General features: G+C 45.5%; 1 protein-coding gene and 1 pseudogene across 1 annotated transcript in view; both read right to left on the bottom strand.

Annotated features, from left to right (window-relative positions):
• Nucleotides 1-23,527, bottom strand: part of LOC136639448 (uncharacterized) — a 30,135-nt gene extending 6,608 nt beyond the window's left edge. Inside the window, exons 1-15 of the mRNA XM_066613641.1 lie at nt 23,347-23,527; nt 19,939-19,995; nt 18,014-18,051; nt 15,716-15,856; nt 14,389-14,448; nt 10,886-11,006; nt 10,577-10,669; nt 9,970-10,130; nt 8,199-8,284; nt 7,546-7,629; nt 6,813-6,875; nt 5,999-6,076; nt 5,793-5,881; nt 5,521-5,557; nt 2,514-2,662 (exon numbers count right to left, since the gene is read on the bottom strand). Coding sequence (XP_066469738.1) covers nt 2,514-2,662; nt 5,521-5,557; nt 5,793-5,881; nt 5,999-6,076; nt 6,813-6,875; nt 7,546-7,629; nt 8,199-8,284; nt 9,970-10,130; nt 10,577-10,669; nt 10,886-11,006; nt 14,389-14,448; nt 15,716-15,856; nt 18,014-18,051; nt 19,939-19,995; nt 23,347-23,502 — 1,413 coding nt within the window. The 5' untranslated portion in view covers nt 23,503-23,527. The remainder of the gene's footprint in view (nt 1-2,513; nt 2,663-5,520; nt 5,558-5,792; nt 5,882-5,998; nt 6,077-6,812; nt 6,876-7,545; nt 7,630-8,198; nt 8,285-9,969; nt 10,131-10,576; nt 10,670-10,885; nt 11,007-14,388; nt 14,449-15,715; nt 15,857-18,013; nt 18,052-19,938; nt 19,996-23,346) is intronic.
• LOC136643339 (5S ribosomal RNA) lies at nt 3,159-3,273 on the bottom strand (annotated as a pseudogene).
• Nucleotides 23,528-24,145: the final 618 nt, after the last annotated feature.

Raw genomic sequence — 24,145 nt, 5'->3', positions numbered from 1 at the left:
CCACAGTACTAAATGGTGTAAAATGCACATCAAATGCTCATCTAAAAGTTGCATAGCTAGGCACTCTATTCAATTCAAACTTTACCCAATTGTTAGGCAGGGAACAGAAATGAGAAACTAAAAATACGGGCAGAGATCTCTGAGACAAAGATCTTTTATTCCTGTCGCTGCCGTCCTTCTAAATTCCTGTCCCCAGTATGAAATTCTGCCCTTGGTTTGTTGTGTTTTGAGCAGATAAGCCTCTCTCCATAGCTATGAAGACTACTTTTTCCTTAAAAAAATGAAACATTTTTAGAAAAGTAAATTCTATTCCAGTTGCATGTTGACAAAACAGACTCAAACAAGCCAACAGAATGGACCTACATAGAAAATGTTCAGTTTGTTTGCAGGACAAAAGTGTCATCACCACTCTAATTAGCATAAGTAAGACAACAATGTCAAAAACTCTGGAGGAAGGCAAGACACTTTCTGGGTCTAAAACAGAAAGGAACAAGAGACTTGCCTATGTCCAGGGCCTCCTCTTCAGCAGGTGAATTCTGGCATAGGGTACTCTCACCTTTATTCCATAAGCAGAACTGTGCATATTAGCTTTGTGCATGGGAAGAGCTCCCCACCCAGTTACAGGACATGAAGGGGAAGAGGAGTAAAAAAAAAAAAAGCACTGAGCTTCAACTGGTCATAAGACATAAAGAAGGAAAAGTGAGAAAGGACAGGAAAATATAAGGTTGCTCTTATGGATTGCTGTACTCAACTGATAACACTTCCAGGTGCCCCCAAAATCTATCCTTGGACACCGAGAAACAAACTTCTGATACCTGCATAGAAAAAAATGCTTTCTCTGTGCTTAAAAAAAACAACTTGCACAGTAAGTCAGGTCTGACTACCACCTTGGGAGAAAATTCTGGTGGCTGCCACACACCATTGATGCAGTGCTGTCTCCTTCAGGCAAAACTCAGGGATCTCATCAAGCCCATAAGAACAGCCCCACTGGATCAGGCCATAGGCCCATCTAGTCCAGCTTCCTGTATCTCACAGCAGCCCACCAAATGCCCCAGGGAGCACACCAGATAAAGCCCAACAGATAAAGCCCAACAGATATTCCTGCTGATTCATGTGGGAATGAACCACTTAGTGTTCACTTAGTGAACACTCCGGACCATGTTCACTTACAGCCTTGAACACCTTGTAAAGAACTATGAGGATCTCAGCCAGAAGGTGAAAGAATTTGGTGTCGCGGTGATGTTTTTCATCTATACTTCTGGAGGAGAATTGAGGCATGCCAAGAGAAAGAATACTGGAAGTGACTGAGAGGCTGCATGGATGGTGTTGAAAAGAAGACTATGGTTCACCTGACTTTGGTCTATGCTTCAGATACAAACATGTTCTGAGGGACTGCACCTCAAGATCACCAGGAAAAATGTACTTGGGAGGGGGGGACTGGCAAGCATGATTTAAACTAAGCCATACAGGGGAGGGAGATGATTCCATAGCAAATGCAACACTAAAGGCTGGGAAAGGGAATTCGAGTGATGCAGAGGCAACTGGGACTGCAGCAATACTAGAAATGCAACTACTAGAAAGAAAATGCAGAAGAAGCAGAATTTTGGCTCTTCTTGTGGCTTCAGGTGTCTCTACAACAATGTGCAAAGTATGGGGAACAAACAAGACAAACTGCAACTGCTGCTATGGGAAAGCAAGTATTATCTGGCATACTGAAACCTGACAGGTAGCACCTGCTAAACAATTGTTAAGGGTCCAGGAGCCCTAAATTTGAAAGGTTGGTCACCCCTGGTGTAGTGGTTTGGGAGGTGGACGTAGATCTGGAAGATCCAGGTTCAAATCCCTGCCCAGCTAGGAAGCTTCCTGGATGACCTTGGGCCAGTCACTCTCTCTCTCAGCCTCACCTACCTCACAGGGTTGTTGCAATTACAAAATGAGGGGAGGAAGTATGTATACCATCCTGAGCATCTTGGAGGAAGGATGGTGTAAAAATGTGGGAAAAAAATTAAAGGGGGTAATATAGCTAGTTAGCTAGCTGGAGGACTTCCTTCCTCCTCACTCCCTCTCCTCTCCAGGTGCTCAGCTAGACAGACAGGCTCCCTGTATCTCTCACTCTTCTATCCAATTATGGATATTACCCTTTATTAAAGTTTTTATTTCCTTTATAACCACAAGCCTTGGCAGTTAAGAAGTTAACAGAGGTCTCCCAAAACACACTGTGTAAACCAGCTGTGCCAACAAACCATTTCACAGCTCAATGGTTCTGCCGAAAAGATGAGGGAGATGAGAACGAAGGCACACCAAACTAGCTGTATTGTGGGAACCATTTAAAAATAGGGAAGGGAAATTAAAACTAAAAAGCAAGTCAATGTTTCTTAGCCATTCATACTTCTAGGCTCTAAACACAAGCAGCTACTATGTGAAAAGGAGAAAGTCTTGCAGATTACTAAACAATGCCAGTAAGGTAAACAACAGTGATTCCAAAAGCCCTCCCTCCCCTCCTCCATATTTACCATTTGCTGGAAGTTATTGTTGAAGTCAGGCTGCAAGAAATCTCTCATCTCACTAAGGATGGAGATGAGATGAGCCATTCGCAACTCCTCTATCTCTGGCAGGAACACATCGACCACTGAGGCACCCAAGCCCTCTAGGAATGCCACAGCTGAGCATTAGTGGCAGCATATGGGGGTGGGGGACGCACAGAGAGAGAGAGAGAGAGAGAGAGAGAGAGAAATATTTAATAGTCCAACAAAATTTTCTGTACTTTTTTATACTCAGCAAACTTGGGATAAAACCCATCACCCCCAAAGAGACCAAGGCTTCCACACCTGCACTAAAAAATGGTCTCTGTTGTTACAGTTCCAGAATGTACCTATTCCAGAAAGGACCTATTTTCAGGGAACACTTGTTCCAGCGAGAGCAACTAAGTGACCACCATGATCATGCAGAAAATGGCTACAGAGACCTTGAAAGGTCAACCAGTAACTCCAACATCTCAGGAAAAATAAATATAACTATTTGATTATACTCTTAATTAAGAAGCAATGAGGTTTTAAGAATTCTTTTCACCAAACATTACGGGGTGAAATCCTCCTAAGAGATGCAAGCATTGTATTCTAAATGGCTGGCAACCTTCAGTCTCGAAAGGCTATGGTATAAGCCTACAGCACCCGGTATTCCCAAGCGGTCTCCCATCCAAGTACTAACCAGGCCTGACCCTGCTTAGCTTCCGAGATCAGAAGAGATCGGGCATGTGCAGGTTAAGCCCCAGTCCTATCCAGGCCCTTTATGGCAGCGTGAAAGCAAGGCTGCCATCACGCATACCAGGCTACTGCAGCACATGGACAGCAGCAGTGCTCACAGCAACCTGGTATGTTAGCAGCAAAGGCATGTCATAGGCAGGCAGGGGGAGTTTCAGGGTGGATCGGGGAGAGGCCGGGGAGGTGGATCCCAATGGCAGTGGCTTGTGCCAGAATTCTATCCCCTCTTTCCCAGGCCACCCTGCCCCTTTTCTCTCCTCAGACTTACATCAGCAAAGTAACTGGTGTAGGTCTAGGGAGACCCACATGGCAATTGGGAAGCTTACCTGGGATGGGGCGGGGGAGAATAAGCAAAAATGTTGTTAATGCCTCCTATGGCTGTCAGATCCCCCCGCCCCAGCTAACACTGGATGCAAGCACGCGCTCCCTCAGTGCAGCTGCTTTGATGCCAGTAGTGGGGGGTAGGTCTGGGAAATTAATTAAGCAGGCAAATGTACAGAAGATGCACTGAATTATTCATACTACAAACCCATATTTTAAAACGGAGTGAAATATACCTGGAGCATATGAGGACTGGAGAAGCATATATGACCTGTAACATGGGTTGTAATAACTGTGAAAAATCAATGTTATTTTGGTGCACAGACAGCTGTTTAATCATTTGATGGCTTAACTTAAATAGGCAATTGATTTTAGTATGTGTCTACAGGGTACACCAGAGACTAGTCAAATGATGGACAGTATTTATTTTTGGATGGAGAATGATATGGCAGCAGGATCCAATTTTGCTCATCAGCCTGTTGTCTCCCTTGAAGCAATTAGTTAAAGATTTGGGAGGAGGGCCATGTGCAAAAGAATTTTTTTTTCTCCTTCAAATCAGACATTGTTGGCCAAATTATCACAGAGTATAAAAATTATTTTTGAACAGTATATTACAGAAATACGACAAAAGGATTAATTAGTAAAATTTACCAACTTCTGCTAAGCTTTACGGATGTTTGCAATTTGATTTAAAAAGTGGGAAATATTAAATAGCAATATAACAATGACGAATGTTACAAAGAAACTGACATGGGCTCTGAATAGGATAGGGCCACGAGAATCAGACAGATCTGGTTTCTGAAAGATGGTTTTTGTTTATTACATATTAAGATTTTGTTGAGCCTATTATCTAAAACTGAAATGCACATCATAAAATAGAGAAGTTGCCTTTGTTGCTATAAACCTAGGACTAACAATGGCCAATTTTCAGGAAGTATCTCCTCCCATTGATTGCATCTTTATGATCAAGTGTAAATCACAGTTATGAGCTCTATTCAGAAAGTAACCTCCCTTTAGCTTAAAAAAAACAAAACAAGAATAAAGAAAAACAATGTAATCCTGCTCAAAAGTGACATACCCTGCCAGCACTTCCACATAATCTCCACCTGAACTGAGGCAATTGTTGTATCCTGGGAGATGGTTTTATCGTCCCTCATCAAGAAAGTTGCTGCCAGGGAGCTCAGCCAGTTTGCGTTTAGGTAAACAAACTGCCAGATTCTTCTCCACGGCCACAAATGTGCTCAGGCAGCGGATGAGGGGAGACAAAAGCTTCTCCCAGGATATAACAATTGCCTCAGTTCAGGTGGAGATTATGTGGACGTGAAGTGCTGGCATGTTACGTCACTTTTGAACAGTATTACATTGCTTTCCTTCATTCTTGTTTTAAAGCCCTCATACAATCCACAGAAGAATTCATACTACACTCAACCCAACCACATAAGGTGGTACCAATCTACTGAAGTTTCTACATCTTCCTCAGAAAGATTCAGGAATTGTGCCCTGGTAGGACACAAGTGAAGCAAAGGAATTCTCGCCTTTAATGCCTGGCTCTCTTCAAATTAAATGCTGCACATCACTTTGAACAAGAAAAGAAGAACGTCATTTTGTTTTTCATGTTTATAGACCATAACTTGCTAAAGTTTTCCCTTTTTTCCCTGATTGTTTTAGGGAGGACTTTTCTGCTCTCTTTTATTTGTGGGCCACACCTTAGCTATGCTCTCTTTTTATGATTGGTGTTTGTTTTTATATGAATATTGTTAATTTAGGTGTGTGCTAGAATTTTAAAAATAATTTTATTAATGTTGGCTATAATTGTTTCGGTATCTTTTTATACAGCCTGTGTGCAAAATGCATTGGGATTGATATTTCTATTACTCGGATTAACAAATCGTCTTTGCAACAGCTGGACACCTTGATAGTTTCTGTTTGAGGTATCTACCTTTTTCGCAGGTGCCTCGGATTTCCACATCACAAGCCTGGCAAAGAAGCAAAAACAAGAGGAAGTCATCTTTCCAGAGCCACCACAAGGCAGTTTCCTCCTCCCTAAAACCCGGCATATTCTTGATCATGCAACAAAGACCACTCCAAGGGAACAGAGGCTGTATCTCAAAGAGGCTAGAGTCTCACACCTAGCTCCCTTCGGCAAAAGGTTTGAAGATGGGTGGTCAGGTCTGAAGAATGCTGCAGTGAGGAGGGGAGGCAAATAGGCACCTTAAAAAACGTCCAGTCAATCCCCAGCTTCAAGCCTTTCAGATCAGGGCTCAGGACTTCAGAAAGGGATGTTTTTTGTTGGCCTAATCCTGTAACAGATTTTTTAAAAATGCAACAGTCAGAGTTGCACACAAAAGAAACATATACACACACAGTATAAATTGTGTGCTCTCCAGGGTTGGGAGTGAATGGACAGCAAGACTCACCATATCGATACAGGGGATCTGGCCCAGCCACAACAGAATAAGCAATAGCTGCATCTGCCACTGAAGTACAGAGAGGACCTGGCCAACATAAAAAGACAGAGTATAACATTAAGGTGCAATGCAGTTGAACTAATAGTCCTATGGCTTCCAAGAACCCTTGCATTTGTTTAACTATTTCTAGATCCTCAGAGTATGGAAATAAAGCTTCTTCTATATACAGTATGTAGCAGACCAGACCATGCCACAATCATACCACATGGAATGGAGTAAATCACATTTTTTAAGCAATTCTGTATGAAAGAGAATACTCCCCGCAAGCTGAAAACAGCAGACAAAGGTTTTAGCCAAGTGCTTTCTCCCTGATGCGCTAACTTTCTGATTGCAAGGAGTTTTTATGTGGAGGAGGATTAAAACATGATAACCCCCACCTATAGTCTAAAGAGCTGCAATCCATTCTACTGCCTCATTTTGCTGCATGCATTGACCAGACCTCTAATTAAAAATAAACCAAGTCTTCAGGGTTCAAGGATGCAGTTTCTATGCTCTATATAGCTCGCTCTTTGTCTTCCTCACCACCCACTCCAATACAGATTCTCACCTGCCCAAAAGTTCCAAAATTACAAAACCCTGAAACTGTTGGGTTTAACATATCGCTGTGCAAGTTTATGCAAAAAAAGGAGACATGTAATACAGTCTATAATAATAAGTGTTTTTAGCATACAGTTTCTTCTTCCAAATGTAGATACATCGTCTCTCACAACACACACTCCTCTGCAGCCAAGCACAGTCAAACCTGCAAAGATTGCCTTCTTACCAAGGCCTACAGTAGAATATGAGAGTGGGAGACAGCCAGAGGCGCTGATACGACCAAATGTACCTTCAGATAGGACAAAGTGTAGTTAAAGACACAAAATTAAAGACACAAAGCAAAAGAGACCCAAAATGCAATCTGAGGGGCCTGTTCAGCCAGAAATGATGGGTTAAGCCAGGCTTTAGGCAGCAGCCTATGAGAGCTGCTGTAGTAGCTGGTGTAGTAGTTCTGGAGTTGAATTTAGACCTGGAAGACCCAGGTTTAAAACCCCCACACAGTCATGAAGCTTCCTGGGTGACCTTGGGCCAGTACTATTTCTCAGCCTCCCCTACCTCACAGGATAGTTGTGACGACAAAAGGAGAGAAGGAACCACATACAGCACCCTGAGTTCCTTGGAGTAAGAGCAGTATAAAAATGTGATAAAGGAACCCACCCCAACAGTCTTCCATGTACTCTCTACTATACTGAAGTTACAACTGGAAACTTACACTGAAGTTACTTGTAACTTACAAGTAAGATTGAGTCGGTCAAAGGGAGCAAAATGGTGTGATGATGAAATGGAAGATAGGAAGGAATTGGCCATCGTCAGCTAGGCCTATCATTGTGATCAACTAGTCATTGATGAACTGGTGTTACCTTCCCATTTCTCAGGATGTGGGCATTTCAGTGCTGTTGCTTTTCCCCTTCCCACATATGGGGAAATCCACGACCCTTGACCATAGAAATCAGTTTTACCTTTCAGCCCCACAATGCCACAGAAGGAAGCAGGGATCCGCACAGAACCACCTCCATCTGTGCCAATAGCCAATGGGCAAAGACCTAAGGAGAATTTGAGTAATGAGGAGCTTGGTTTAAACATTTAAAATGAGAGTTGTAAAAGAAGGCTATCTAGCCCTGAAATTCTTCCCCGCAGCTATAGACTATGCCACTTCCTGATCTCGTCCCACAAGGAAAGATCTTTGCAACTGTTATCCTTCTGCTACTTCCCAGGACTTCTTTGTAAAGTTTCCATGTGTTTCCCCTTTGCTTTGGGTCAGTGGCAAACAAAAAGATGTCAAGGGGGGCCTTGGGCCCAGATGCCAGGCTGCAGGGGGTGTCGGAGAGGCTGCCCCAAGATGTTCAAGCTTCTTTTTCCAAGAAGAAAACTTATTTCTTTTAACATTATTTTTCAGTTGTTTACAGGCACGATTATATATACAAAGTTAAAATGTTATACACACACATATGCAAGTTCAATGAAAGAAAATGTGCACTGCACTTCTCTGGCCATTATTATTATTAATTTCTGTCATGGCTATTACTGAAAATAATTTTGTCGTGGGGATGCCAAAGATTTATGGGCTCTGGACACCAAAGGACCTTGGTACGCCAGTGCCTGGGGTTCTTACCTGCAGCCACAGCTGCTGCTGACCCACTGGAGCTGCCACCAGTAAAATGCTGGGGGTTGTAGGGATTTCTAGCTGTACCGTGGTATCTGAAATGTAGACAGAGAAGTGGTTTAAAAGAAATAGTCAAGACAGATTGGATAGATCGTAGCATCCTGACACTACTGACCAGCCCAGCATGTAACCCCTATTATCACAAACTAGACATGATGGAGGCAGACTTGTATGTTAAACAAGATCTGACACCAAATCTGTGGGATGTATGGAGTGGGCAGGGGGAAGAACAGAAAGGCCAGCAAGGGCAGGTTGCAGAGAGGAGCTGAAACCTTCATGCCTCTGCATTTTACCTCCAAACTACTATGACCCACCCATATCGCATACAGCCGCATGCTCTGGAACCAGGAATATCCACTGCCCTGATTAAAACAGATGGATGCAACAGTTTCAGGATGAAAAACATGGGTGGCCTGTGAGTTCCCATTTACACTGTACTTTCTATTTCCTCCGTGTATTTATACAGATTTAGCAAGATCCAGGCTGCTAACCCTGAACCAAAAGACTCTCCCTACCACCTACATGCAGAGGTATACATGAATGCGCATGTACACGCACGGGAATATGGTCCCCTGTTGCTTCACTACATGTATTTTTTAAAAAGCAGCACAGTTGTGGAGAACTTTAAATGCAGAGGGAGAAGAAAGCATAGGTTCATCAACAACTAAGGGCGCAATCCAGCCCTTCATCCGGGTACTGTGAAGGCTGTAAGGCACGTTTGCACCTCCTTGGGAGGAAGCTGGGCCGGCGCTCAGAGAAGCACCAGCCTACAGAGGCTGACGCACCGCAGAGGCTGACCAGCCTACAGAGCCTCCGCACCGGCTTCCTCCATGAGTCTTGCGTCGGCCCAGCTGGCTTCAAGCTTCAAGCCGCTCTGTTCTCCTCGAACTTGAGCCACCTGAGGAGGTGGTACAAGTCCAAGGAGACCCACTGGGCCAAAGACATCTTACCCGGGGTAAGGGGAAAAGTTTCCCCTTGCCTGTGGCTGAGACACCTTGGGCCCCTATCTTGCGCTGGATACAGCGCAAGCCTTTTGGCTTGCCTGTTCCAGCACAGGATAGGATTGCACCCAAAGACACTGAAATACAGAACTATATTGCTAATGTTTTGCAAAGGTCAAAATAGATAGTACAGCCCTATTGAGTCAACTTAGTAAAATTTAGAGCCCTTTTCAGAAGATATCCAAACATGTCTCAAAGCACTCAACCTCCATGTAATACAATATTATTATTAATTGAAAAGCCCCTCCACAGACAACTATCTGTTGTATGGAGGGCTTTTTTTCACACAACTCCACTTTTTCATGGTTTCCAATCATATGGGAGAAAACAGAAGGTTTTTTGTTTGTTTCTTGTTTTTTTTTTAAATACTGAGAGGCAGTACTGGAACAGGCAAGCCAAGAGGCCTGCACAGGATAGGGGCCAAAAGCGGCTCAGCCACAGGCAAGGGGAAAGGCACCTTTTCCCCTTACCCCTGGGAAAGGCACCCTTCCTCCATGGGTCTCCTCAGACTTGTGCCACCTCTTGAGGTGGCACAAGTCCGAGGAGAGGAGAGTGGCTTGAAGCCGCTCCGTTCTCCCCAGGAATGGGGGTTGGAATCCAGCCCTATCTCCCCTTCCCTGCCTTGGAGCTCCTTGGAGGAAAGGTGGTATAAAAATGTGATAAATAAAACAAATAAACAAACATGAAAGCGAATGTGTGATGAACACAAACTACTTTACCTGTTGGGGTTACAACCAGTGGTCCCAATGCCCAACTCATGCATGTTTGAGACACCAATAATCATAGCACCAGCCTCCCGAAGTTTCCTAGTCACCGTGGCATCCTCAACTTCTGGTTTTGTGCCAAGGTATTGTGTTCCAGCTCGGTGATGATAGGGTACCTTAGAAAAACACACACAAAAAACATAAATCGTGTTATGATTCCTGACCAGCCAAGCCCAGTGTCCCTTTCTTCCCCTAGAGCAGTCCAAGGGAGTTGTCCCCAAGTCAGTTTATTTATTATTTCCCACATTTTTATACCTCCCTTCCTCCATAGAGCTCAGGGTGATGTACACAACTCCTCGACTCCTTTTGTCCTCACAACAACTCTGTGAGGTAAGCGGGGCTGAGAGATAATGAGTGGCCCAAGTTCACCAAGGAAGCTTCATGTCTGAGCAGGAATTTGAACCTGGATCTTCCAGTCTAAGTTCAACATCCAAACCACTGCCCCATCCTTGCTCACAGTTCCCATCTTCTCTATTGCAACAGCAACAGATCAGGCAGAATGGCACCTCTCTTCTAAACGGCAGCCTTAATTAAAGCCAATAACCCAATTTAGTATCAGTACCACTTTAAGCTCCTCCTTCAGGCAAACAGGGATTCCATCCAGAAGAGAGAGTGGTTGCTTGTTTCTGTAGCGAGTGGTGGAGGTCTCAGCCATCTGAACAGGGAGAAAGGTTGAACATAAAAGGTCAATATAACACTTGTTCAAGTTTTCTTTTTCAAAAGTGCAAGCTATAATATTCACAACTGGACACCTTGATCAGAAGAATTCGGCAGAAGAAACGAGACCCGCCCTTCACCCTGGGTGACTACCATTTAAATGCCTTTTCCCAACAAACAAGCAGCCATTCCACTGACAGAAATCTTCACATACCTTGATTATTTCCTTCCTATCCCACTGAACAATTGCTCGGAGAGGAGGGCTGCATTTGTCAGCATCGTCCAGTGCAGCAATAATGTTCTTGGCAACTTGAAGGGGTGTTACCTCTCCAGATCTAACAAATATGTGAAAGTCAAAGCAAGAATACTTTGGTCTCCACTCTCTCCAATTGTCAGGGCCAGGTTGGAATGACTGGTAACTGCACCACATCCAGTCCTAAAGTGTGGCCTCCACCCTAGGGACCCCAAGATTAAGCTGTTTGAGATAGGACCCTCAAACCCCTAAGAGCCCATTTCTGTTCTCAGATGGTTATAAACCTAGTCTGGGATTTTTTATTTCTTTTTGTCCGCTATGTAGCTCAGGCTCCACACTAAATGAGTGGGTTTTTAAAAACGTTAGTAGCCAGCTGTTATGGAAAGTGCTTTAAAATGCATGTATATGGGAATAAACATATGATTCTCACTCCCATGAAGGGATATTTGAACCATTGGTTTGTACTACTATGTAAGTCAAAGAATGAAGGCCCAAGATTCCAGGATAGCCAAGCCCAGTGGCATCAAGTGAGATGCAATTCAAAAACAGAAGGTATACCAAATGGTTCAGCTTTCCTTGAAGGGAAGCAGCACAACTTAGACTTCAGGAAACCAGTTGGGTCATGGTAGTTTGCCAGAGATGTATTAATGTGGCACAGTAGGAACCCAACTCACATAAGCACTCATGATTACGTAAGTGGAAACCCAATTCAGGGTGAAGCAAGAATTCAAAATGAGGCTCCAAAACAATGGCAAATACAGGAGGCCTCCGTATCTTTGGATCCCGTATCCATGGATGCAGGGGGACCCCCCACGCCTCCCACACTCTCTGAAGGTGAGGTATGCATCCTCTCTGGCTCTGGAGGTGCATCCTCTCTCTGGAGGTGAGGGCAACATAGCAGTTCCCCCTCCTTTGGAGGATTATAGGGTCCCAAAACCTGTGGATTTCATTATATTTAATTATCCGAGGCCATGCTGAGGTGCAGAGGGACAGTTGCTCTCCCTCTGCTATCTATAAGAAGACACCACTTTGAAGGGTGCCTCTCTGCCCAGTTAGCAAGGGTTATTAATAATAGGATTAATATAGTACTTTCAAAAGTGTGTCAGTCCTGATGATCTTAGCAGGTTATTCCCTCTCCATCAAAAAAAAGAATTCTAGGCTTGCCTTTCTACCCATCTGGAAGATTTTAGACTCTACCTGCTTGTTAAATTCTGGGGTGAGAGGAGACTGACAGCCCAATCCTATGCATGACTACTCATAAGTAAGGCCCACTGTGTTCAATGTGGCTTGTGCCCAGGGAAGTGTGCACAGGAATGCAGTCATATTGATTTGTAGAGAGATAGTGGGTATCTTGAGTGCGGTAAAAGTATTAATTCTTATAGCCAGTGGAACAAAGACAAGGATGTGGCAATAATGGGTCTCAGGTTAGCAGAGGCACTCTTTGAATCACGGTCCCTTGTCCATTTTTAAATACGGTGGTAGTATGTTCCAATGGTCATGATATGCCTATTGCAGGGGTGCTCAATAGGTGGATCGCGATCTACCGGTAGATCGCGAGGCAAAATGAGTAGATCGCGGAGTGCCGACCCCCCCCCCCTTCAGGTGCCTCTGGGAGGAAACGCCGGGAGTAAGGCCCATTGTACTCAATGGGGCTTACTCACAGGTAAGTGTGGCTAGGATTGCAGCCTCACAGCCTAATCCTAGGCATGTCTACTCAGGAGTAAGTCCTGTTATACTCAGTGGGGCTCAAGGTACACCAACATACATTGTACACATAAATGTTATGATGGCGCGAACATTGTAAAAAAAAAACTCTGGTAGATCTCCGGGCCTTGCTGGGTTTCAAAGTAGCTCTCGAGCCAATGAGCACCCCTGGCCTACTGGGTCCAGAAAGAGCATCAGCAAAAGTTGCAGCTAGTTTTGGCAGTGTGAGGCCCTCTTAGAACTGGGCCAAAAGCCACCTGCTTTACTCCTTGGAATCGGTTTTCAATATTAAAAAATTACTTTTTAAAGTACAGTGCTAAAAAAACATTTGATTGGATATACACGAATGGTACCTGAATTTGTTTTTTAAAGGTGGACAGTTCACCTAAAGTATACAGAAGGAAGACAAACAGACACAGGAAATTGGCATTCGATGAGGCAGGAGATGTGTCATTCGAAAAGCAAGTGGTGAGCAGAGCTCAAACCAGAGTAGAAAATGGAGGTCATCAGAGGGGGCCCTGTTGGTTGTGCCACCACTGAGAAAAGTGAGGGAGATGGTGCCCAGAAACAGGGCCTTCTTGGTGGCGGCACCTGCATTATGGAATTCCCTCCCCTTTGAAGTGAGGACAACGTCCTCATTATTAACTTTCTGGTGGGGCCTGAAGACTTTTTTAATTAGGAAAGCCTTTTAGGACTTATAAGGGCTGCTTTTACCAATTAATGTTTTCTTACTACGCGTTTTATTGCTGACTGTTGTGTATTTTATCGTTTTTAATTGTTTTTATTTTTAATGTTTATTTGTATTTTACTCTGTATTTTAATGTTTGATTGTTAGTTGCCTTGGGTGCCCTTCTGGGAGAAAGGCGGAATATAAATCTAACAAATATATAAAACCCACAACCACAGGGTGTGTTCTTGCACCCCCATCATTAAGTGATGTCATCGTTAAACAATGTCACCTATTCAAAACCTCCAGAGCTAAGGGGAGCTGTGCACTTCTTGCCTATGGAGGCCTTTCTGAGCCCCACAGAGGCTGTTGCACATCTGTGCACGGCCTCTGCTAGGCTCAGAATGGCCAAAAAACTGCAACTTCAACTGACTTTTTTCCTTATAAGGCATTCTGTGGGCTGGGGAAGCCCTCCAGAAGCTTCTGGAGGGCTTCCCTGGGCCTCAGAATGCCTTATAAGGCCAAAAAAAGTAACTTCCAGTTTCCTTTTGGAAACCAGAAGTGCGATTTTTCAGCCTTTTTGGCCATTCTGAGCCTTGCAGAGGCTGCATGCAGATGCACACGGCCTCTGTGGGGCTCAGAAAAGCCTCCAGATGTGAAGAGAGCATAGCTCCCCTCAGCCCCGGAGGCTCAAGGGGGGTGAAATATGCAGTCCACTGCTGCTTAGAACATCACTAAGCAACATTCACCTGTACTCTTGTTTGCAGATACATTTATATACATCCTACGAGTTATTCGGGATGTAGTAACAGAAGGAAGATGCAACAGACACAAAGAACAAAAATATTCATAAAGTGCACTCCTATATAAGCCTACTCAGAAGTCAGCCCCATTGAGTTTTATGGGACTTACTTCCTGATAGGCTGCAATCCTACACATACATTGGAGTCATTTTTGACTGGCTGTGGGAGAGAGAATGGAGAACTATAAAATGCATCACACAGAGGTTGCAGCCTCTCATAGAAACTCACATAAATAAAGCGAGGATAACCCCAAGAATACAGATGGCTTCACTGAACATCTGAATTCTTACCTGTAGCAATTCAAATAATCCGAGATCCCTTTGAAGCTGAAGCTGCGGCGCGAACATGAGCTATGGAGAAAGAAGGAAAAGCTATAAACCCACATGAGAGCTGGCAACATGAAAGCAAGGGAAGGCGGATCCCACCATGCAAGGCTGATTCCCACCTTTTCTTTTCTCCTTCTCTCCCCCACTTCAGTTCCCTGGCAATTACAATATCCCTTGAAGAGGCTAAAGTCCCAAGGGAGTAGCATGCTATAAAGAAGGATAATGAAGGTGCGGAAGAAAAAACCACCCCAGTCCCTGCCATCGCTTGTCCTAGTGAGCTGCAAAGCAGAACACCAAGGGAAGAGATAAAGGGGGGAAAATCTGCCTCTTCCCCACTTTATTGTCACTACTATTCCACTGATATACTTCTCAGTATGTAAAGAAGGGGGCAAGTAGGAATTGGTGGGGAGAGTGCTGAAGCTAGCATTAACCATCCCCTAAACTATCTTGGTTTAATGACCTGATTTTTTATCTATGACAGAGGAGAGAACTGGATCATATTCAAATCATTTAGAGGCTGAGTTGTTCCAGATTGTCCATCTCTAGAAACAGAAGACAAGCCAAAAGCCTGCCTAAGCAGAAAGGTCACCAGCAGGCCTCTGAGAAGAATTTTATCAGGAAGTACAAAGTTTATTCTTGGCCCCTTTCCTTCTCCATTGGATCACAGTTTTATATATCGTAATTCACAAAAATAGGCTTTCACAAAATGCAAATGCTCGTCTTCATGCAATATGTGCAAACGTTTTCTGAGATTCCAGCAAATTTCCAGCTGCCCTCCTTTGGGTCCCCTAACCCCTTTTTGACCCTGGAACCAGGTACAATGTACCCCTGAATCCCCCTCTCATGGTGCAGGAGCCCACAAAAAGCACAGGGACCAAGTGGACCTCTTGAGGCAGCAATGCCCACACTCTAGGTGCTGCCAGAGAGAAGCTCCTCTCTCACCTACCTTTTGACCAAGTCTCAGAAGCTATGGCACCTAAAAAAGGCTCCCATGCAAGCAAGTGCCCAGGCACTATCAATGAACCATACCACCACCCTGCCTATTTGGCACCCCAAACCAGCAGCTTGTTTATCATAACTGATCTTCTCATTGAAGAATTGAGGGCCTAAGTACTGTGGACATGGTAGGAGGCTACAGATCTTCCTTCATTGGCTTCCCAGTATATCTAGGCATTCTTCCACAGTCTGAAGGTTGATTCTCACCCCCCCCCACACACACAGCCAATTTCATCTACCTATTTGTTTTTCACATGCAGCTGCTGCAGCCAGACCTTTTCCATCCCCTACTTGCCTTATCTCCACCAGCCTCTTAAGAATCTCACTGTCATTTCCAGGATGTGAATTATCAGATTTTCTTTCCTCAGCAACCTCTGGTATGAATGTGGGGTCTTCAACAATATGAAGGGAGCGTAGGACTGTAAAGTTGTTGATCCTGCAAAGAAGCACATGTAACTGCATCAGTCTGAAAAAGGAAGAAAGTTCTGCAATAGGCTTGTAAAAAAGGCAGGAACGTGTGGTGTGGGGTAACAGGTGAGGCTTAACCGCCATCCTGGAAACCTCCAAAAAGAGCCACTGCACCTGTGAGTGTGCAAGCAAGTGCTCCAGCCGCTGTTCAGAGCACATGAGTTGTGAGTGCCTGTGCCCCTCACACAGTGACAGTGGCACTTTTCAAAGGACTCCAGTGTCACAGTACTGTCTCACCTGCTGCCCCCACATCGCACATCCCTGGAGTAAGGTACATCTGCCCACAACTAATTCATAATGACACCAGTTCTCTCTGTCACCTGTGGTTTTCCTTCACCAGTGAGTCTTGTGGATTTTGCCAATGAAGATACCAATGAGATCCTTTTATCAGAGAACACTGGATTTTACACAAGTAATTGTACGACTGCAGGTTATCAAGAAGTAGCGCCCAAAAACCAACAGCACCCACCAAGGTCAGGAGAGGACTAAATCTTGAAGGGTTGTCTCAAGGCATCCTGTGACCAGAGAGACCATGAGATCAAGTCAATCATCCACCTCACCTCCAGCACCTAGTCTCCTCCACCACCTCCCGTAAGATGGAGTCTGCCTCAGTTGCATAGCTGGAGGGGTGGTCACAGGGATACTGTGTTCCAGGCACTACTCCAGAGTAGGTGGCAATGCTGCCCCCACAGTAGCCACCGGGTCCTGCCCCCCCTTACTTGCAACCACCCCTTGCCCCCTCCGAGTAAGACCAGAGCTATGCTTCTATTGCGTCCAGAGGGTGTTCTGAGGCCTCCGGAAGGCCTAAGAACATCACTTCCAGTTTTGCCCAAAAATCTGAAAGTGATGTTCTAAGGTATTCCAGATGCCTTAGCAAGCCTTTTGAGGATGGGAAGACTGTCCCAAGCCTTGGAACACCGTCCAGATGTGACCAGAGCACAGTTCTGTTCGTGTTCAGAAGAGTACAAGTAAGGGGCAGCCCAGGTAAGGGGAAGTTGTGCCTGGAAATTGTGCCCTGGGGCAGCTCTCCTTCCAGTTATGCCGCTGGTCATGCTAAAAATAAATTCAAATGGCAAATTACTTCTGTAAGCAGAACATGCGTTGTTAGATTTGCATGACTACACAGCTTAGGGTGTGCAATGTATCCTCAGTTATGGAATTCAGAGGATTTCAGTTCACAATTCACATTTTTTCTAATCTAAAACTTATAGACATGGCCATACCAATATGCTATTGCAGGAAAAAAGCACATGATCAGGATCAGAAGAATGGTGTGGGCAGTACTAAAGACACCCTACCCTTCCACTGGGGTTTGCCCTCTTTCAAGCATTACCCCCTTCCATTTACAAACAGGTCAGCAAATATATTTAAGCCATTTCAGCCCAATGTTGCATATACGCAACAGGGATCAAATGCGTACACCTGCGGGCTGGGAAGAAATTTAAAATAGTCTGTGTTTGGCCCTAAGATTTGCCCAAGCAAAAAGCACAAGACAGCCCAATACTATCTAACTTTCCAGTGCAGTTACAGCCACAATGCAGCCCTGAAGTAAGGAAACAAACATTCCTTTACCTTGAGAAGGCCTCTGTGACTGCCCCCTCCCCACTGCATGACGCTGCACACACCCCATTTGCATGGCGACATTAGTGCTAGAGGGCTGCGTAAGACTGGACCCAAAGTCTGAGAATTTAGAATGCCCTCAGTTTGTCCCTCATTCCGTCCATTTGCCCTGCTTGTTCTTGAACATTCATGGGGCATGCTGCTGCTTCGATTCACAATGGCACATCTGAAAGCCAACCACTTGTGCCTGGCATCTGTTTGATACAGAGCACACATTAGGGCAAATAAGAACAAGAAATTGCCCTTGAAGGTTTATCTTTATGTCCCAGAGGCAGTGCAGGGAATGCAAAAATACAGATCTCCAATTCAGCAGAGCTGGCAGTAAAGACTAAATCAAACCAAAACCCCAGAGGAAAGGAAACCATGCATCATCTCCTCCACCCATCTTTAGGTGTGGCCGAAGGAAAAATCCTCAGACTTATAAACAGTCCCTCCAGCAAGCAATAGTAAATATTTTAGTTTCGCAACACAACTCAAGAACTAACATAAAAAAAAAAATACTTGCCTCATTAAAAGTGGAATTAAACAAAGTTGCCCAAAGACCTATAAGAGAAAGATAAAAAAAAATAAAGCGTTTGCAATTCTAGTACAGTTCCTATGGACTTTTACTTAGCTTCTATACAGATGTATGCAATTTTAAATATAAATCTGCTTTGGAAATGCACTCGCCATGACTTTGGAGGTGACATAATGACGTAATCATGTCTCCCGTCTCCAACCTTCTGGGTGATCACACTGTTTTTAATGTGATAAGCCCACCTTCAGACCATTTCTGTTCGGACCTCTCTGGGCCCAGTCACTTCAGGTTCTCATTTGTGGGTGGCAAAAGCACAACAGTCCATGGGAGCACAAAGTGGCTGGGCCAGGAGATGCCAAATAATTTTGCTTCTTGGATGCTTCTTTAGCACCTGATCTGTGATGAGGGAACCCCAGTTACGGAGCTCACAAGATGGGAGGATGTGGAAGGGAACCCCTTTCCCCCTGCCTCTTCCTGGTGACTGCACTTCCTTTTCTAGGACTGTCTGTGCCAGGGTGTTATGTCAACCACAGACACCCCAGAAGACACATGCAGCTGCATGGGAAAGTCTATGTACTTGGACTGTGTGTTCTGTTCTTCCTTCATCCCTGCCCAGTAGGACACAATGGCCTTCCCAGGATCTTCACAATGTTCCTAGCGTAACACCTTTAGTTAGCAACACATAAAATTGTTGAGAGAAATTCACTGATCCAAGATATAATCCAGCACAGGACAACCCTTCTAGCAGATGCTGCAGCCAACACAGGCTTCAGGTGTTCCTTTTGACTGTGCAAAATAGGCTTGGTTCACAGATGTGCAGTCAGTAGGAAGCAAAATACAATGAACAAAGTCAGCTCTTGAATTAGATCACATGACAAAAGCACATGAAAAGCACATGACAAAAGAGTAGAACATGGTCATTCTTTTCCTTATTTGTGCAATTACAAATGCATGAAGGCTAGCAGGAATACATATTGAATGGTTTCTGTTCATTTTGCATTTCCAAATGATTTACAGATCAATCCCGTTCTGCTGATAACACACTGAACTAGGTGGCCCATTGGGTTGACAATAAAGTATTCACATATCCTAAAAGCATGAATTGATTCAATGTGTTGCTTTCTGAATAAAGACAGAGGAAAGAAGATTAAGTGGGAAATGCCACAAGATTCTCCCTTTGCTAGCCAAATCCTGCTCTCCTCTGGCCCTCCTTAGTCACAGCCAAGTGCCTGTAAGTTTTGAAATGGTTTTGGTAGCCTTAGGAGAGGCTCATCCATGAGGAGAAGTGATGCAGGTTGCATTGGAGGGGTGGGGGGGGAAGGGATGGGACCACAGAAAGTGGCAGATTTGAGGTGCCCTTCATCTTGAGTCTGCTGCTGCCACCATCTTGCTCCAGTCTGACACAGATGCGAGCCACACTGCTCTGCTTTCTGCCCACTAAAAACAAGCAGAAAGGAAATCATCTTATTTTGCTCCTCAAGTAGTTTCTTCAAATGCAGGGCTTCTGATTCCATTTACAAGGACTACATGAATGAAGGGATCCTTCATCTGCATGGTCTCTTTAAATCAAACCAAAAGTCCCACACTTCTGCAACTGAAAAAACTGAACCAGAAGCATGGCAGGTGGCTGTCTTCTTTTCCTTTATTAATTGTGTAGAGGCAGCAGTGGTGGACTCAAGGTGGCATTGAGTAGCAGTGTTCTGGGTCACACTGCCCCAGGCAGTCTAATGTCTACATCTATACTCAGGTTGCTCAGAGAACTTCATTACCACCATTTCATTCACATCCTGCAAGAATGGGTGGTGCTTGCAGATTTCATGGGTTCCATTATGCTTCATGAAGAAAAATGAGATGCTGCATGGAAAGTCATACAACAATCTTGATTAACCAGGTTCGACTGACTGGATACTCACAGTGTTGGCTAAGTGCACCAAAAGCTGCAGCAAGAAGCCGGAGAGTCTGGGGCACCACTAAGAGAGAGAGAGAGAGAGAAATGAAAACATTTGTGAACAGGACTGCAGAGTCAGGACATCAAATCTCATACACTGAAGGCCAATGAACTGAATCTCAATGAAGTCAAGACAAAGGAACTGTGGTGGTTCATCGGACCCATGTGGTAGTAATAGTCATCCTAGTCTGGATAGGGTTGGACTCTCCCTATATGCAGTCTAGTGACTCTACATAAATTTGCTTTGTCACCAGGGGCCCAAGTTACAAATCCTTCTAGGAAAGACAGTTACTGTGGACTGATAACTTCTAGGCTGGACTGCTGCAATGCATTATGCACTGGGACACCTTTGAAGACTTTTTTTTTTTTTTGAAACTTCAATTAGCATACAATACAGTTGTTAGGTTACAAATGGGGGCCAATGACTGCAGGGGCATAGTCAAGCCTGGTCCCAGGGATATAGCACCACTGGGAAAAGGGCCAGAGTGATGAGATTACACACCAGAACATGTATGTGTTCCTCTCCTCTGCTTCCCTTTCCCCCTCTTCTGCAACTGCCCATCTGAGCCCTGCTCAGTAGCAATAATAATCAGGAAAAACAAAAAGGTTTTAAAAAACCTTTATTATTAAAAAAAATTGTATTGTTCTCTAAGTTTCCCTTACTCTATTGTAGGGATGCTCAAACCCTGGCCTGGGGGCCATTTGCAGCACTCGGGGACCCCCCAATCGAGCCTGTGGGGAGCCCTCAGTCTCCAATGAGCCTCTAGCCCGCCGGAGACTCGCTGGAGCCCACATTGGCCCAACACAATTGCTCTCAGCATGAGGGCCAACTGTTAGACCTCTTGCATGAGCTGCAGGCCAAGGGCTCCCTCTACAGCTTGCTGTTTCATGTATGTGAAGCAGCAACAGCAGTGAAGGAAAGGCCAGCCTTGCTTTGTGCAAGGCCTAAGGCTTTGAGCTATCACAAGATTCTTTCATTCATATAAGTTCAATCTCTAATATGTTCATTTATTCAAATTTGTTCAAACTTTAAATGTAAATTAATTCTTTTTTTCTTTCCTCTGCCCCCAACATAGTGTCAGAAAGATGATATGGCCCTCCTGCCAAAAAGTTTGGACATCCCTGTTCTATTGCCATTACTGATTTACCAATCTTTTTTTCTCTGATAAGATCCCTGCCACCCACAATGGAACTAGGGAACCTGTTTAGCAAAGTGAGGAAACACAGTTACGTTTAATCATTATTTGCACAGTGCCTAGATGTTTACTTAGATAAACCCTGCTACCTAAGCAAGTTTAAAATAGCTTGGCCTGCTTGTCTATGATCTGGCTCACTGCAGTTCTTACAAATCCAGATTTGTGCACCTCCATGTTATTAACTACATGCAACACTTGCAAACATACGCAAATTAGCCTGGTCCAACCTTCTTCCTTTGTACGCAGAGTCACTTGAGCCTTGCTCAGGGGTGGCAGAGGCTGGACATGGCCAGCTTGCCCCTAAACCACTCAACACCAGAGAAAGCAATAGCGCTCAATATGCTGTTAGAGAGAGGCTATTGGGGACTGCAATGCAGGATGTTGCCCCAAGGCCTCCAGCTGATGCCAGTGCTGGCCTTGCTGAAATCAAGCAAACATCCAAGGGATAGTATATTCTCAGATTTTATTTTTTTCCCTTGCAGGTGACTTATGCTAAAGAAAGTGGTGCAGGATTTTTATTAACCTTTGAAATGCTCCTACATTAGCTTCTACATTACAGTGTGCTATTATTGATGAAGACATTATAAATAGTGCTATCTAATTTTTATTCTCACAACAGTCCTGTGAAGTAGGGCAGACTGGAAGATTTGATTGCTTCACAGTTTGACACAACTCTTTTTCAGGCTAGACCAGCAGTTTTCAAACTTTCTAATCTTCAGGGACATGCGATATAGGGGTGGCAGGTGAGACAAAACCACCCCAACTGGATTCGTCCTAAAAGCACCACTGCCAAAGCTGCAAGTGTGCAAACACAACCTATGCACTCCAGTTGCTGTTCAGAGCATGTGGGTTGTGTTTGCTCACTCACAGCTTTGGTGGCAGTGGTGGTGCTTTTTGGAAGACTCCAGTGGGCTGGTTTTGCCTCACCTGCCACCCCTACACACCATGTCCCTGTGGCACACTGAAAAGGTGCTAAAATTGTCAAGGCACACTATCAGTTTTTTGACAATGGACAAGGTGCAATGCACTGCTGGCTGGGGGCTCACATCTTCCAATGGGCCTACTAATAAATGACCCTTCCCCAAACTCCCACAGCACACCTGCAGAACATTTGTGGCACAGCAATGTGCATGACTGAAAATCATAGTGGTTGAAAATAGCTGGGTTCAAGGCTAACCCATTTTTGCCCAGCCCACAGGTGTACACATTTGGTCCCTGATGCATATATGCAACATTGGGAAAACAAAAAATTGGGAAGGAAGTAAAAAAAAAACAGCTTACTAGACAAAATGGAAAATAACTAGGGTGTAAGACATTATAAGAATGGAGCTGTTATGCAGACTGAACGAGCATTAATGGAGGATTAGATTAGAAACAGGATTGGGTTCGGGCATCCTCTTAAATCCAGCCAGCTTGGAGACATGCCATAAATTCATGGCTGCTGCAAGTTTGGCTTTCCTTTCGTTTTTCACTTTCTATCTAGTTACTTTCTGTCTTACTTCTGAGTCTTGTTTCTTTCCAGGCTTATTCAGAAACCAGTTGTGCCACCATGCCAACCACTCTCTAGTCCTGACTTCTCCAAAAACTGAATCGAAAATGTATACAGCACAGCAGGGATGTGTGGTGGGTGGGGAGGCAGATGAGGCAAAGCCTCCTCATGGGAGTCCTTCGAAAAGCATCACTGCCTTGTGAGGTGCCCACAGGCCACAGGCTCTGCATGGGGAGACAGGTGAGGCAGAGCCTCCCCGTGCTTTGAAAACTGCCGTGATGCCCAAGCACTCACAACCCACAGGCTCTGTGTGGGGAGGCAGGTGAGATAGAGCCTGCCAACCGGAGACCTTCAGCACCCACAACCCGCAGGGGAGGCAGAGCCTCCTCACCTGAGTCCTTCAAAAAGTGTGAAGTGCCCAAGCACCCACAACCCACACCAGGAGGGAGAGAGAGCACCGAGCGCGTGGGTTGTGGTGCTTGGGTCCCTCACATCTGAAGGACCCCGGTGGGGAGGCTCTGCCTCACCTGTGTCCCCATCCACCGCACGTCCAGGAACAGGTGCCTGCCACCTTCCAAGCGACGTCACCCCTTGCCCTGGTGTGCTCAGGAGGCCAGACCACCTCGCCTCCCAAAGGCGCAGCCAGCAGCCCCGGGCGCCATTCGAAGCGCTTCCCTCCCTCACCCACCGCGTCCGCGGGCGGCTCCCCGTTGACTTCGCCCAGCCCGGGCTGCCTGCAGCGAAAGGTGCGCGAGTGCCCGGTGACGCGCCGCACGAAGACCAGGTAGAGGAGCGGGGCTGCTCCCAGCAGCGCCAGCAGCGCGCAGCTCTTCGCCTCTTCCATAGCCCGCAGAGACGGAAAGCACCGCGTTGCCTGCCGCGTCCTTCTGCTGGAGGCGGAGCTTGGCCAGCGCCGGGAGGAGGGGAGCAGGCAGAGCCGCTCGCTCCAGCAAAGCGCTGCGGGCCGGCTGCTCTCGCAACAGGGCTTCAGCTCCCCTTTGCATGCAGGCTACGCCTGCCCCAAGCAGTGCCTCGCGTGGGATGGGGACCCCTACTCCCGAGTCACCGCATGCAAGCTCCATGGGGGAAGCCGTGCGTGCTGCTGAGAGGCTGCTCCAGAGGAACACATCCCAAGGAGCAATCCCGGGCATGTTCACTCAGGCTGCAATCCGGCCCACACTTACCTGGGAGGAAGCCCTATTGACTCTAATGGGGCTTACTTCTGAGCAGACGTGCATTGCATTGGCCTCTGAGGCTACAATCCTATCCACACTTACCTGGGAGCAAGCCCCATTGACTCTAATGGGGCTTACTTCTGAGTAGATATGCCTAGCGTTGGGCTCTGAGGCTGCAATCCTAACCACAGTTACCTGGGAGTAAACCCCAATGACTCTTAGGGGACTCACTTCTGAGTAGACATGCATAGCATTGGCCTCTGAGGCTACAGTCCTAACCGCAGTTACCTGGGAGTAAACCCCACTGACTTT

This window comes from Tiliqua scincoides, chromosome 2, assembly GCF_035046505.1.
Source record: "Tiliqua scincoides isolate rTilSci1 chromosome 2, rTilSci1.hap2, whole genome shotgun sequence".
NCBI lineage: Eukaryota > Metazoa > Chordata > Lepidosauria > Squamata > Scincidae > Tiliqua > Tiliqua scincoides.
This window is presented reverse-complemented; position numbering and strand designations above follow the sequence as displayed.